The 15,679-nt window shown below is 45.5% G+C and overlaps 1 protein-coding gene across 1 annotated transcript in view; it reads right to left on the minus strand.

Moving 5' to 3' along the window:
• Positions 1-6,531: 6,531 nt before the first annotated feature.
• VSIG10L2 (V-set and immunoglobulin domain containing 10 like 2) overlaps positions 6,532-15,679 on the minus strand; it is a 64,858-nt gene continuing 55,710 nt past the window's right edge. The window contains exons 11-14 of the mRNA XM_080982367.1: positions 13,705-13,827; positions 12,316-12,340; positions 10,205-10,329; positions 6,532-7,217 (exon numbers count right to left, since the gene is read on the minus strand). Of these exons, the coding sequence (XP_080838493.1) occupies positions 7,075-7,217; positions 10,205-10,329; positions 12,316-12,340; positions 13,705-13,827 (416 nt within the window). The 3' untranslated portion in view covers positions 6,532-7,074. The remainder of the gene's footprint in view (positions 7,218-10,204; positions 10,330-12,315; positions 12,341-13,704; positions 13,828-15,679) is intronic.

The following is a 15,679-nucleotide window of genomic DNA, read 5'->3' on the forward strand; positions in this document are numbered from 1 at the left end:
ATTATGGTTTCCAAGTGCTATGCCAAGTAAGTTAACTGCTTAACGCTGCTTTGTTATCGTTGTTTTGGTATTAGTAGTAGTACACACAACATTTCTCTCTCTCTCTCTCTCTCTCTCTCTCTCTCTCTCTCTCTCTCTCTCTCACACACACACACACACACACACACAGCTGCGCATCATAAAATGAAATGATTGGTTACTATGTGTTTACCCCGGACATGTGGGGACATTTTCAGGACCTTTTCAATAGTTGTGCCCTGGTTTTGGAATGCACTCGCCAGAAAAGTTCCTCTGGCACCCACCCTGATAGTTTTCCTACAACAGGTGAAGTCCTTTTTTATTTCCCCAAGCTTTTTTTTACTGAACCCAATAGATCAATTGGGTTATTTTTTTGCTGCCCTCTATAGGTTTGATGTTTTTTAGTTTATACATACATTATTTTATGGTGTTTAAATTGGTGTTTGATAATACGTTTGGAATAATAATAATAACAAATAATAACTAATTTCAAATCCACTATTTGGCACACACCTTATTTAAATGTGACAGTAGGCCAGCCTTCTCTGACCTTGTGCCATTTCAAAGTATTGAACTATAACTCCCAGTATTCCTTAACCATGGCTGTGCTGCCTAGAGCTGATGGGAGTTATAGTCCTGACACCTGGAGAGCACCAGGTGAGGGAAGGCTCCGCTTGAGGATTACAGTGCTTCCATGTGTTTGCCACTGCCATCCCATAACCAGCTGTTGCTACACCGCATTGGTGTCTAAAACTGCTGTGGAGGTTTCATATAAAATAGCAACCCAAGCACTTACTATGGTTGCCTTCCTCTGGGGACCAGTTTTTCCAGCAGACAATTAGAACAGGCTTGTAATAATTGTGGAATTGGATGCCATTTCAGGGACAAAAAGCAAACTGCACCTTTTTCATATAACGTGTATACTGCCAAGCCTTGTGTATTTTTAATATTGCCTGTTGTGGATCTGTGTTACCTGTCTAAATGGCCTCTAATGTTTGCGGGATTTCAGTTATCTTCCACAACTGTCAACTCTGAAAAGGGCCCCCAATGAAGTTTAGAAGTGTTTTTATAAAGATGAATAAATATACATAAGAAGCCACCTGCTGAATCAGGCCAGGGGCCCATCTTGCTCATCATCCTGTTCTTATAGCGACCACCCAGATGCCTGGGGGAAGCTTGGAAGCTGGACCTGAATGCCACAGCGTTCTTCTCTCCTCACCACCTCAAGAGAAGGACGTAAGTTGAGAAGCTCCTAGATTGTTCTAAGGGAAAGTGTAGTGTGGTCAAACCAGCCTGTGAAACTGCTTTGCACCAAGACTGCTTCCTGCAGTTGGTCAGACTGCCTTGTCTATAAAATCTTACACCAGAAATCCTGCACTCAAAATTCCCCACAAGACCCCTTTCCAGCTATCTCTGAGTAGCCACTGCCTTAAAACTGGACCTGCAGCGATGCCTCTACAGCTTCTATATCACTCCTTTGTCCACCCATCCTCATAGAATTGGTCAATGCATTCCACTGGTACTTTGGATGGCTTTTGCCACACCCCTATCTCCTTGTTTCAACTTTTTGAGCTGCTATTCTGCCTGTCTAAATAAGTTCCACAAATCCTATGATCGCTCTTAAGAAGGTAGGAAATGGAATCCTACTTTCTATCATGGCCTACGGAGACAGTGGATGTTGCAGCCTCAACATACACCCCAAAACAAGATTCCTTGAAGGAACCTGCTTTTAAAGTGTTCCCTGATCCAGATCCTCAGAGGGGGTTCCTGTGATTTGAATCGCATAGTTGTGAATTATTTCCTAGATGTGTGGCAGTGATGAGCAAAAGCAGTACTTGGTGTAAATGCAACCCTTAAAAGGAAAGGGATCTTCACAAAGTCTGGAGCCCAGCGACAATGGCTGAAGCTACATGGAGCTGTTGGACTCAGGCAGAGGTCAGGAACTTGTGACCCACCAACATCCTGACCATTGGCCATGCTAGCTGGGATTGATGGGAACAGAGAGTCCGACAAGACCTCAATGGTCACATGCTCCCAATTTCTGGGCTAGGGAACCTTACAGAAAGGTGGAAATAATGCAAAATGTGGTGGTCTGCCTTTTTAATTGCCGAGAAACCGGTTACGCAGGAGTTGGGCTTCCAGTGACCGAGGCACAAACTTTTCTTTGGTGTAGATATTAGAAGAGAATGTCTGTGTGGTTGTGGTGGTGATGTTGCTACAACAAAATGCACTGTGTACAGAAATGTGATAGCAAGCAGGCAGATTGCTTGGGTAGTGAATGCCGTCTCCCACCGATCCCATAGACAAGCTGGGGGGGGGGGGGATATGTCTGGGTCTTTGCCTGGGCCTTGTTTGCTGAAGAGTCTCATTGTTCCAGTTGCTTAGGGCTCCTGTTTTATTGGCCCAGGCAAGTCGCTAATGAGAGATGAGAGGATGCAGGGATTCCATGGCAGATGAGACCGGGTGGGTGCTTGTGGGGCTGGCAGTTCCCACAGTTTTTCTGACTGTCCTCTTAGGAGACAATGAAAGGAATGTCTCCTATGGTTAAAGTAGCTGTTGACATCCTATGTTCTTTGAGGCACTGGATTTAAAACTAGGAGGGATTAATCTGATGCAGCCAGAACTTCTGTTAGCATGTGTGCCCCTAACCACCCCCTTTCTCATTCATTTGAACAATGAGCTGAGCAAACAACTGGCTCTTCAGTCCATTCCTCTGTCCCTGATCATCATCAGCTCAGCCTCTCCTCCACCTGCTAAGATTTGGACCACCATAAATCATCTAGGAATGGCTGTGTTGATTTCAGCAAAAATAATAAATGGGAGGGCAGGTACATGTCAGTAAATGAATGTATAAGCTGCCTTTCCATCTTGAACAGAAGATTCAAAGGTCACAACATGTTGGAAACAGAGAAAGAGCAAGTGCAAAAGTGGCCAGTTTGTGAGCTGAAATCAGCCAAGGGAGTGATGCTGTTTGACTGATGAAACTGATTGCAACAATAGCCAGTGTAGTGAGCCACAGCTTGGCAGCATAGTGTGTGTGTGTGTGTGTGTGTGTGTGTGTGTGTGTGTGTGTCCAGGCATGAGACATGGACATGTTTAGCTCCTGGCGTCTCCATTTAAAGCAGGAATCACAGCATCCACAGAACTTACCTAGGCAGCATTTAATGGCATTGCAAGAAGGACTTGCAAGCAACCTAGAGCCATGGCTACAGCCTTTATCTGTAGAGCAATTATTAGCTCCACTTTTCCAGACCGGATTAGACAATTTTCCAGTCTTTTCAGGCAAACTCCATCCCCAAGGAAAAAGACCAAGGGTGACAAAGGGGGTGGGGGTAGGGGCGGGGTATCATTAGTAATAGCTTGTGGTGCAGTAAAGTAATTTTGGACTATGGCCTTAACAGTGACAACACTTTTTAGACAGTGTTGTGTATAATACACTTCACTTCAAGCTATGGAAAACCAGTCCTCTGTTTATGCCAACTTGCCTGCTCATGTTGCCGAGTGGGACCCTGGATGCCTGTTCCAAAGTCTTGATGATGCCACTGGCAAGAGTTGTGGTGCTCTGACTGGGTGAAGATTTCTGCACATGATTCTTGGGTATATGAATTTTGGGGTGATTTACATCACATGCTCAAGAGATCTCTTAAAACTATCCTTCTCCCTGGACCATACCATGTCAGGCAGTGGGATGTGGGGGTTGAACTGCCTGGGTGAATACTCTCTCCCACCCACAAATTTCTGGGTAGAGAAGAACTAATGCAGCCTAGCAAAAGACAAGAATTCTTACCTTGGTAGGAGATTCTCTTACTTTCAGCATTCAAGGTGCTGTTGATGTGCAGGAGCATTCCACTGTGCAACTGCTCCACCTCGAGTCCAATTATACAGAATAAGCTCTAAGGTGCAGCGTTCTTCCAGTGGCCCGTCCATTTTTGTTCCTTGATGTTCAGGCCATTTATCACCACATTAGACCAGAGATTGACAATCAGTGACCCTCAGGTGTGGTTGGACTCCAGCTCTCATCATCCCCAGCCCAAATGGTCAGTGATGATGGGAGTTGGAATCCAAAACATCTGGAGAGTCACAGGTTCCCCACTAGATCCAAAAAAAGAATCTTCTTCACCTCCAACAGCTAACCTACAGCCATTGACTTAGAAGTTGTCTTGTATTTGTACAAGAGATGGACACAGCCATTCCCAAGGAGCAAAATAATTTTGCAAAGCCCTGAAATGGGTGCATGATCCAATCGCACTGGGGTTCCCAAACTGGGAAATTAGTCCATTGGTTACCACACTTCTTCTTGGACCTGGGGCTCCAGATAGACTACCCAGCCTCCTTCAAAAGACAGGAAGAGGTGGTCAGAGAACCTAGGCTGAGCAGAGACGTCAGACCCATTTCAATAGATTTGTCCAACCATTTCCATCAAGCGAGACTGAACAGGAGGGGCAGCAGGGAGGGTATAGCTATGGCAAAGAAATATTCCCAGAGTTGTTGTGGATCAAACACAAAGGTGACTGTCATTTAGTCGTAAGGGGCAGACATGGGTAGAGCTGTGAGGGCAGCTTCTACCAAAACAGGAATCACCATGAGACTTTTATTGCTCCTCTATCTCCAAAGGGCACCCATAAGAGTGAATTTAACCTGTAGGATGAGCATTGGGGAGAAAGGATAGCATCTATCTCTACCAAAATGGCAAGATCCAGCCTGGGATTGTGCTTCTATATCTTTTAAATCGAGTTATTTAAATGCAGCACTTGACCCGGCACCTGCTTTCTGCAGGCATTGGGTGTGCAAGGGAGTTCCCTATGGGCAGGTCCCTTGTGCTGGCTAATCCAGAAGCCTTGGCTCTACTGCCCCTCAACTGCTCTTCTTTGCCAATACAAAATCATGAGTACACTTTAGGGCTTCTGATGGTACATTTGCAGCCACATTTCTACTTGCCCCACATCTTGTGGTCTCTGGTGTCAGGCAGGTGGGTGTGGTTTTGACCAAGTAAATGTGTTTAGGATCTGGATGAAAGGTTAGTTTGGGCCCTTTCTTTGGGCTCGTTCGCACTTCCCCTTGTCCCATGCCTAGAAAGTATGGCTTTGAGCAATTTTGCCTTTGCCCAGCAACTGTCCCCTGGAAAACCGGCACTTTAGCGGTGATTTGGAATCTGTGGGGGAACCCAATTGCCCTTCGTTCCCATTCAGTGCTAAACCGTGGGGTTTTTGGGGGGATGGGGGAGTGGTGGGGCAAACAGAACTGTAGATGAACCCTTGCACTCATGGAGATATCCATTCATCAGAACAACCAAAATTTTCAGTCAATGGCTCACAGATACCATCACAATTGTCATTGTCTCCAAGAGACAAGCATTTTCTTGAGATAGGCAAAAACGATCTTTTCTTCAGCCTACTATATATCTTGCAAACTGAATGTGTTTGCTTAATGTCAGCTGAGGACTTAAACAAGTTCCACTTGGATGGGAGCTGTAGAAAACAGCTTGGTGGTTTCGATCTAGCCAGCAATTAGAGAAATAGGTCTGAGGTTTAAAGCAGGCTGGCAGCCAAGTAAGCTAAAAAAAAAACAAAACCCCACCTAAGACAAATATTGAGTTAGAAGCAAGGTCTTGCTTTCCATTTCTGCGGTTGTAATTTGTGTAATGTTAAATAGCCACCTGCACCTTTTGGTTTGAACCAAACTGTCAGAGAAACCGGGTTTTAGTGGCAGAGCACATGGGCCACATGCAGAAGGTCCCAGGTTCTGTCCCCAGCATCTCCAAATAGAATTGGGACAGTCCTGAAACTCTGAGGTGGTGCTGCCAGTCAGTGCAGACGAAGGGGTAGCAAATGTGATGCTCTCCAAATGCTATGTACTTCATGCTCCCATCAGCCTCAGACAGCATAGCTAGGAGTGATGAATGTTGTTATCGAGGGAACACTGAATAGGTTCCAGCATGGTGTAGTGGTTAAGAGCGGTAGATTCGTAATCTGGTGAACCGGGTTCACGTCTCCGTTCCTCCACATGCAGCTGCTGGGTGACCTTGGGCTAGTCACACTTCTTTGAAGTCTCTCAGCCCTCAGTGTTTGTTGTGGGGGAGGAAGGGAAAGGAGAAAGTTAGCTGCTTTGAGACTCCTTAGGGTAGTGATAAAGCAGGATATCAAATCCAAACTCCTTCTCCTCCTCCTCCCTGCCCCTGAAAATATATTGAGCTAGATGAACCAGCTGCCTCACGTGGTACAATGCAACTTTCTATTAATCCAAAGCAACTGATCCAGATAGCAAGAGCTTCTGCTTCTCAGCAGATGGTGGCAGCTCTTTCCCTAGTACATCTTAAGGGTGGATTTAGCCTTAAAGGTGAAGCTGGAGTAACTAGACTCTCATCTAAGCAAGTAACCTCTGAGATGCTGGAGGAAGAGAGGGGGTTAGGACTCTATCGTTTTCTAAGGGAGCCCAGGGATGACACATCCACTTAATATCCCAGGCACTTTCAGATTCCTCCTTCTCCCAATAAGGAAAAAAAAGATTCCACACTGTCAGTGCATCAGACTGTTTAACAGCAGCAACCAATCATCAGCAATGGTTTTCTGCACGCCCACTAATGTACAACGAAGCCAGCATCTGTTGGATAACAGGATTTTGTCCCAGGTCTCCCAGATGAGGTCTCTGAATCTTCAGTAACCACATGCAAACTAAAGTGGCACCTCTGAGGCTTCCCAGTCGTCATTCCTAGACCAGGAACTGCCCAGCCAGCTTCTACAAAGAGGAAGGAAAGAATCACATCTCTTTCTCTAAGGAAGGCATCTTCCAGATTTTTCACAGGCTACCCCTTATTTGCTGCAAGGAGCCTTTTGATTCTGTGGCTAGCGCTTAGATGTGGCCTTCTGCCTTCAGAGAGGAAGGAGCTTCAGGGTCTGCGATGAGAAAGATCTTGCCTGATTCAAGGAGCGGTCTGATATCTCCCTCCAGTTTCCCCCAAGCATTGCAATCCTTCCCCATATTACTGTCCTCCCCTTGTTGACCTGAATAGCTCTCCCCAAGCTATTTTGACTACCGGGGAGTCAGATTTCCTGGTGGTCATGGGGTGGCAGTCACTGTGATTGTCACATTAACAGGAGGGTCATCAGCGGTGGGATCTGGGACAGGCGCTGGAGCTGGGGCTTCTTCCTGGGCCACGGCCGAATCCTCTGGGGCTTCTGTACCCTCCCCGGGGCTAACCTCTGTAAAAGGAAGAAACACATGCACAAAGTATATAAGGAACAGTGGTACCTTGGGTTACAGATGCTTCGGGTTACAGACGCTTCAGGTTAAAGACTCTCCTAACCCAGAAATAGTACCTTGGGTTAAGAACTTTGCTTCAAGATGAGAGCAGAAATTGTGTGGCGGCGGTGGCAGCGGCAACGGGAGGCCCCATTAGCTAAAGTGGTACCTCTGGTTAAGAACAGTTTCAGGTTAAGAACGGACCTCCAGAACAAATAAAGTTCTTAACCCGAGGTACCACTGTACTTGTGAGAGGTGGCGTAGGAAGGGGTGTGCGGTGGGTGCGGGTCATCACTGAGGAGGGTGATCGTGGGGCCTGGCCTGCAAGGTGCCTGAACCACACCTCTCTCTTGGGGAGTGATGCAGTGGCTCAGGCACCTGCAGGCTCCACGCTGCCTGAAATGGCAACGTGGGGCTTGTGGACACCATGGAGGTTCTGCACAGCATGTTCTGTCCTGGCTTGCCCTCCCCCAGGTTTAGGGCATTTGCGCCGCCCCGGGTGCCTGAGCAGCTAGCTATGCCACTGCTTGTGAGCTGATGGGGGAAAGGCAGTCAACAGGAGACAAAATGCAAAAAGACTTTAAAAGAGTATTTATGTATGCAAAAACAGCCACAAGAATGCTGCTCATCCAGAAGTGGAAGGAAGAGAAAGTCCTAACCAAAGAAGAGTGGCTAACCAAGATGATGGATTATGCCGAAATGGCAAAGATGACCGTGAAGATCAGACAACAAGATGATTTTAAAAAAATTAGTCATGAGTGAGGAAAAGAATGATAGAATATCTTAAAGACCACTGTAGATACTTAAAAACGTTAGCAGGCTTGTTATCGCACTTATAATGTAATATGATTTAAGGTAAAAAAGGAGATAAAACGGATTAGATAAATGTAATTATATGTAATAGAATGAAAAGGAAAATTGGAAACCAGGGGTGAGGGGTGGGGAGTCCAGGGATCTAAGCAGTCCCAGATGTATAGAAATTGAAAATGTCTTAAATGTATAAGAATGTTGTTTTCAAAAAATGAAAAATAAAATATACATTTTTAAAAACGAAAGGCAGTCAATAGTTTCTGCCTATGTACACATGACATTCTATTCTAGAATCAATGGAAACTGCATACTTGAGGGTTTTTTTGGTTTTTTTAATGTAGCCCGCACACGATCTAGACCTATTGCACATATTTTTTGCCCAGAAAAGTGCTTCTTGAGAAATAAGTCCCTTTCTGAAGAGAAGGACTCATTGCTATTTGATTCTGTATTACCCTGCCAGGTGTCCATTTGGAAAGAAATGGAGGAAGTCCCAGCAACTGGGGGATATATCCACATCTGCGTAATGGCATTGTGAGTGGGCATATAACAAGATTGCAACCACTTCCTTCTTCATTCACCTGCCTCGTGCGCGGGGAGGAAAAGGCAGGGGAAATCTAATCAAAGGAAGCTTGTCAAATGTGTATCAAGTAGCCATGCCCAGCCATGAACAGCAAGAACTAGAACAGGCATCCTCAAACTTGGCCCTCCAGCTGTTTTGGGACTACAACTCCCATCATCCCTAGCTTAACAGGACCAGTGGTCAGGGATGATGGGAATTGTAGTCCAACAACAGCTGGAGGGCTGAGTTTGGGGATGCCTGATCTACAATAAACCTAGACTGAAAGCAGCATGTTGACAACTCCGAATTGAGAAAAGGTACATTTTGGTGCTACAAACATTTGCATATACAGGTCTCTGTAATTTTTTGCTAGAATCTGTTACTAACTTCCTTCCTTCCTTGGACCATTCATTGGATAGCAGCAAAAGGAAAGTAAGATGGGGAGAGATTTTCTGAAGAGAGGCCTGCCCTTTACCTCAATTAAACCTTTTGAGGTTGCCAAGGCTTTTCCATTTAGCCCCACATCATTTGCAGTGGCGTGAGGCTCTTGTCCTGTCTCTGTAATTTCTCACCAGCGTTGCCACATCACTGCGTGTTGCATCCCTTCCAAGGCATTCCAGGAAGTGCGGCTCGTGGGAAGGAGCACGAGACTCTTCTCACAGGTCACACGTCCTAGCAAGACCCAGTCAGGTGAGCGGCACCCACTTCTGAACACTTCAGAGAAATCCCTTCCCTCCCCCTTTGCAAAAGAACATGGGGCAGAGAACCAGCCCCTATTTTTGCAGGATGAGAGCGTTTGGGGAAAATAAGGGAGGGATTGTTGACCCAGATTGTTGACTCCTAGGTCCGACACTTTGTCCCAATGAAATGCAGGTTTTGTGCTTGCAAGCAAACAGAAACAATGCCTAACAATGGCAAGTTGGGTGCAAGGAGTTTGTTTTGTATACGTGTGATCTTTTTGTGTGCTTTGGGGAATGCAGCGACTCAGCACGGTCAGAATCGTGGAATGTGACTGAACAGAAGCAGGGCAGGAGGGCGCTGAGACTTCCTATATTTTTCAATGAAAACCAAACTCTCGTCATACAAAATTCCAGCTTCAATTACAAAAAGAGAGAACAGATTCATGTGCCTAATTAGGAAAGTTGTACGCTGCTGCCGCTCCCAAAGAGGCAAGCTGCTGTTCAGTTTAAAAGAGAGCTTGCCTCTTCGAAACTGGGAATGGCAGTGACATTTATGTACTTATAAATACACAACCGTTTCCATTCCAGAGAACCAAGTTTCTGAATGGATGAACTGAGCTGCACTATGTCAAAAGGCATGTAAAATCTGCACTCATTGGTGCCTTTGTCCACACATGTGAGTCACCAGTTCCTGCTGTGGTTGCCAGTCCTCCAGAGTAGATTTTCAGAGGCACAATGGGTTTTCCAAGAAAAGGGATAACCACACCAATTCTTCCCCGGGTGGGAGCTTCACACGAGCGGAACTCCACTTAGGGGATGCTCCCACAAGTAGAAGCCTAGTTTGGATGCAAGTCAACTTTGTTAATCCGGTGATGGTGGAGGTCTGCCATCGGTTTACCTGCTGCTGTTTCCTCGGCTTCCGTGGAAGGCTCTCCAAGCTGCTCACTGGTCCCTCCTTCCATCCCTGCTGCTGTCTCAGCATCTTCTGGAGTGCTGATGTGCTCACGGGCTTCTCCGCCAGCCCTAAAGGGGAGTGTACACAAGAGACATAGAAGGAAAAAGTGAAGACACAGCTAGAAACATCTCGAGTCTTTTGGCTCTCTCACATCCATACTATTCCTACAATCATGTGTTCACAATTTCGGTTCTTTAGACTTGGGTGGAGCTTGGGCTTTTCTTGAGTGTTTTACTCTGGCAAGTGTCCAATATAAAATCTCCTAAGTTCTCTCTCTCTCTCTCTCTCTCTCTCTCTCTCCTTTTCAAATTTATACATTTCACTGATTTTGCAATCATTTTGACATTTCAAAACTTGAATTCCTTCCCCCTATTTCTGCGGTTCCTCAAATTTATTTTTAATATCTTCTGCATATCCAAATTAACTTAATTTGTTCATTGATTCATCTTCTTTAAATATATACTCTTATGAAACTGCAAGTTATTGCAATAGTCCTGCCAATGTTCTTATCTGTTTACAATTTATCTGGAAATACTCAATAAACCATTTCCATTCTTTTATAAAAAGTTTGTTATCCTGATTTCTTATTCTTCTGGTAAGTTTCACCATTTCTGCATATTCCGTAAGTTTTTGTATCCATTCTTCTTTCACTGGGACTTCTGCTTCTTTCCATTTGGGGGCAAGTAACATTCTTGTCGTAAGGTCTCTGTCAACTGACATCTTCTGCCAAATGCTAAGCCTGGCACCATAGCTGCAAAATTGTTATTTGCCCAAAAATGGAAGGAAGAAGAGGTCACAACGAGAGAAGAATGGTTACAGAAACTAATGCAGAAAGGGCAAAACGTACCGGAAGAATAAGAAATCAAGATTCGAGACATTGGCAGGATTATTCTAAAAACCTGCAGCTTCAAAAAATATATATGATATATATATATATATATATATATATGAATAAATGAAGAAAATAAAAAGTTAAGATAATTTGGAGTACGCGGGAAAGGATGAAAATAAATGTAAAGAACCACAAAAAGAGGGGGAAGGGAGTTGAAGTTGGAAATGTTAAAATTATGGTTGAGTAATTGTTGTAATGTATACAAACAAAAATTATAAATAAAATCATATATATATATAAAAATGCTAAATTTGACAGCCAGTACACAAAACAGCAACAAATATTAAAAATAAGCATCAAGGTCATATATGAAACATTGAAATCAAATGGCAGTAGATATTCAGTATTGACAAAATATTTAAAGGCTATCTGGAAGTGTGTGTACACACTGACATATACACACACTGCAAAGCCATGAAATTCATGATTCCTCCCATCTTCTGAGCCATCTGGGTGGCAAGTCACAGTTTATATTCTGGGCAGTAAGATGGGGTGGGAGACCAGAGGTCCTCCAAATTTTGTTGAACTCTAATTCCCATCAGCCTTGAACTTTGCTGCATGGAGCTGATGAGTGTTGCAGTCCAACAACATCTGGAGAATTTCAGGGTCCCCATACCTACAGCAAGGGCTCCTGAAGCACCTGTAGCTTGCCATTGGCTTGCTGCAGGAAGAGATGCAAAAACCCTCACAGTCCCTTCCAATTCTATGACTTCTTATTCAAACTGGAACATTGACAGGGCCACAACAGACTTTGCTGTATCTGATTCCTGTCTTGTGATTCCTGGTTTATGATTCGTGCCTATCAATTCTTGCTCAACAGCTGCCTACAACCCAACTCTGACAAGCTCTGACATCAAAATTAGCAAAGGAAAATTCTGGGAAGCACATTTATTTTGGCATAAAGTGTTCCATGGGGTCTAGCTGTTTGAGCTATGAATGCAGACCACTTGCAGTCAAGAGGTTGCTCTCCATATGTTGTTCTCCACGCCCATCAGCTCCAGCCAGCATAGGCAATGATTAGGAATGATGGGAGTTATAGTCCAATATCTGTAAGGCTGAACCATATTCGCTATCCCTAACATAAGTCAACAAGAGCAAATGAGAGCAGGAATCGATGAGTGACAGAGGACATAAGAGGCAAAGAATAGAGGCTACCACTTACATTCTGAAGAGCAGGTCGTGTAACCCTGTAACATAATAAAGCAAAGAGACCACATCTTTAGAACTATGTTGCAGGAACATTGGCAAAATTAAACCCCGTCCTCAAAACCCAGGGAAAGGGAGCTTCAGAGATGAGGCTCACCCTCACAAGACATGTTTGTAGCATGGGTGGAGAACCTGTTGGAGAACAGGTGTTGCTGGGCTACAGTGCCATTGGCTGGCATCTGTCTCGAGAGCCAGTGGAGTGTGCCTCCGGGGGTGAAGTCCAATGGCTGCATTAGCAGCAGTGAAGTGCCCTCCCCAGGGTACAAGCCTGAGCACTCAACCTGGCTACACTATTGGCTACACCGGTAGAGGCTGATGGGAGTCAGACTCCAGCAAGATCTGGAGGACCACCAGGTTTCTCCAGTGCAAGAAATAAATCTGTCCTGCAGCAACGAGCCACTTGCTTCGAGCAAAGCAGAACGGACTCATGACTTTGCATGGCTATAGGAAACATTTCACTTGATCTACTTTGGCATTATACCTTTGTTGTGTTCAGATGGGAAGAGAGCCCCCCTGGTCACTAACCTGGGGGCTGTAGGCGTCATGGTGGATCTCTCTCTCTCTCTCTCTGCCTCTCTTTCTTTCTCTGTCTCATCTATTCCACCCTGTTTCAGTTCAGTACACACCACAATGCATCACCATGTTATCTAGGCAAGGCCCCACTGATTGTACCCCTGGATGGCTGTGCTATTTTGACTTCTTTGTCTCTCTGCTTCGCTCCACATCAGACTTCAGCTGCACTTGCTGAGCAAGAGGAGGAACTTAGGAAACTGCCTTGCGCCGAGTCAGACCATCTATCTCTCGTCTTGTCAACACTGACCAGCAGCAGCTTCCAACAATTTCAGTGCAGCTTACAGAGTCAAAACACAATTGTGGCACAAAACAGATAAAATGTAAGTGCATCATAAAGAAATGGGGGTGAGGGGGGAGGCTGAGCATATGCCCTCCTAGTGGTGCAGGAATAAAACTGTGAGCACATTTGCAAAGCTAAGCAGGGTCCGGCATGGTTTCAGATTGGATGGGAGACCGTCCATTGCAGGGGGTTGGGTTCCTTCCAACTCTATGATTCTAATCTGTACTAAGATAATGCCTACACCAAGAGGTGTGTCCTGGAGAAGAGGGGGGAGTCTAGTGAGAATCCCGAGGGTGAAATAGAGATGCCTCAGGGCCACATTCAGCCACAGGGCCTGTGGTCCCCCCCCCCCACCTCCCCATGACTCAAGGCCCTTTATTCTTTGCCCTTGAAGAGATGCCTTGAATAACACCCCAATCTTGGAAGGTCTTTGTGGAACCCCTTGAGTTAGCAGCAGCAGGGAGGGCAATTGCCCAGCAGTCAGACACTCACTTGGATTGTTCTCCCGGTTCCGAATGATGTACTGGAACACCAGGAGGGATGTAACTGTTGCCACTATCATTCCTGCCACTGCGGCACCAATCACTGCAGGGTAAGCGTTAAAAGGAGGGTCGGCTGCAAGAGAGAGGAAGCTGCTGTTGAAGGCCACAGAGTCATACCACGACTGGATCATCAGGACCCCAGAACATGCTATAGCAAATGGATCTCAGCATCACACATCACAGGGGCTTCCGGCATACCAGTCTGTGGAAACGAGGTTCTAAATATTGCCTCTGCTGAGCATCTTTCGAATTTCGGCTTTCACATAGGGCCCCTGCAAACTGGTGTTTCCTTTGGCGGGTGCATTCTGCTAAATATGTGACTAATGCATTGCTGCTGGATTTATACAGGAGCATCCACTCATCATTCCATTTCATTGGTCGATCTATTATGTTCCCCTAATATTACCGCGTTGTTGCTGTCTGGGGAGGCACTCTTGCGCTATAGCACAGCAAAAGCAGGGGGTGGAATGGGGCAGAATGGAGCATTTGTGGTATGAACAGTTACCAGATTTCAGCAGAAGTCCCTGGAACTGTGTGGACTGGAAATGAAGCAATATTGCCTACGCTGAAATTTTGCAGGCACAAACAGTATCGAAAGCTGGGTGACTAACAACCACCTGATCATAGCTGTCAACTTTTCCCTTTTCTTGCGAGGAATCCTATTCTGAATAAGGGAATTTCCCTTTAAAAAAGGGAAACGTTGACAGCTATGACCCTGATACCATCAGGAGCACCTCTGCCTCACTCCGATTCACCCATTACTCTCCTGACGCTGATTTTAAGCTTTTTTGTGGGGGGGAGTCATAAAAGCCAATCACAGATTGTCCACATTAACATGCCAGTTGGTCCTTGGCAGCACTGTGCTATTGGAGAATTCTTTCTCTGCTAAAGGAAGCCCTCAGTGAGGCTTTACACAAACTCTCCTCAGGCTCCTCCCAGGGAGCCTGCTCATTCCAGGCTGCCGCATCTGTTTCCAATCTCCTCCATTTTCCCAAGAAAATAGTTTGCTTGTTTTTCTTGAGTGTTTCGTTTTGGTTTTGCACCTTCCTTAAAGCTGTCCCCGACCTGCACACAGACTTGTTGCAACAGCTGCTGCCCATATGGAGGGGAGAGGCAGCCGTTTTCGCCTGGCACCAGCTGAGTTAAGCCAAGATGTGCAGGGAATATTGGGCAGAAGGCAGAACAACTGGACTGCAGGTGGAACTTGGCTCCCAGGTCAACAAGGAACCCAAAAGAGAAGCCCCTTTACAGAGCCTGTAAACATTGCTGTGTGCATCATAAACTATATAAGTTCCACAAATAGTTTCTGGGGCACCACAGTCCTAGAGATAAGTGCAGTTTCTTCAGTTCTCCAGGAGTTATGGTGGCCGGCTGTATACTGTCTCCAGTACAGACCCTCCAAGTATCCCTTTTCCCCCATCTGCCATAACAAATGTGAGCAAATGAGCTAAGGTGATTTTACAATAAACAGCTGATCATGTCAAAATCTGCAATGGGACCATGAGAAGCTGTTCTCTAGTTGCACCTTTAGGACCTGGAATGGTTGTGAACAAGGATCCTCCCCCACAAAGGGAACAGGGAATCCTATAAACTGTTGTTCCGTAAGGGAGATCCAAAGGCTTCTAGCTAAGAAACTCAGAGCACCTGATCAAACTACAGTACCCCATAAGAACGCTGAGAAGCCACTGGCAGTTAACAAACTGGTGTGAGACTGACATAATTTTGCAGTGTGTGTGTCTGCCGTATGGTACAGCAAACTGTATCTTCCCTCTATGGCATCACGCAATCACAAGCCCTATTATGCAATATGGGATGTGCAAGAAATACATATAATGGGTGGGGAAAATGGGCTCTGCCACCAGGCTCTTTTTGATCAGCTGAACATCTAGAATGACACCTTTGCACATGTATCTGAGCTTTCAGTG

Source organism: Podarcis pityusensis (assembly GCF_964106645.2).
Source record: "Podarcis pityusensis genome assembly, chromosome: 15".
Classification (NCBI taxonomy): domain Eukaryota; kingdom Metazoa; phylum Chordata; class Lepidosauria; order Squamata; family Lacertidae; genus Podarcis; species Podarcis pityusensis.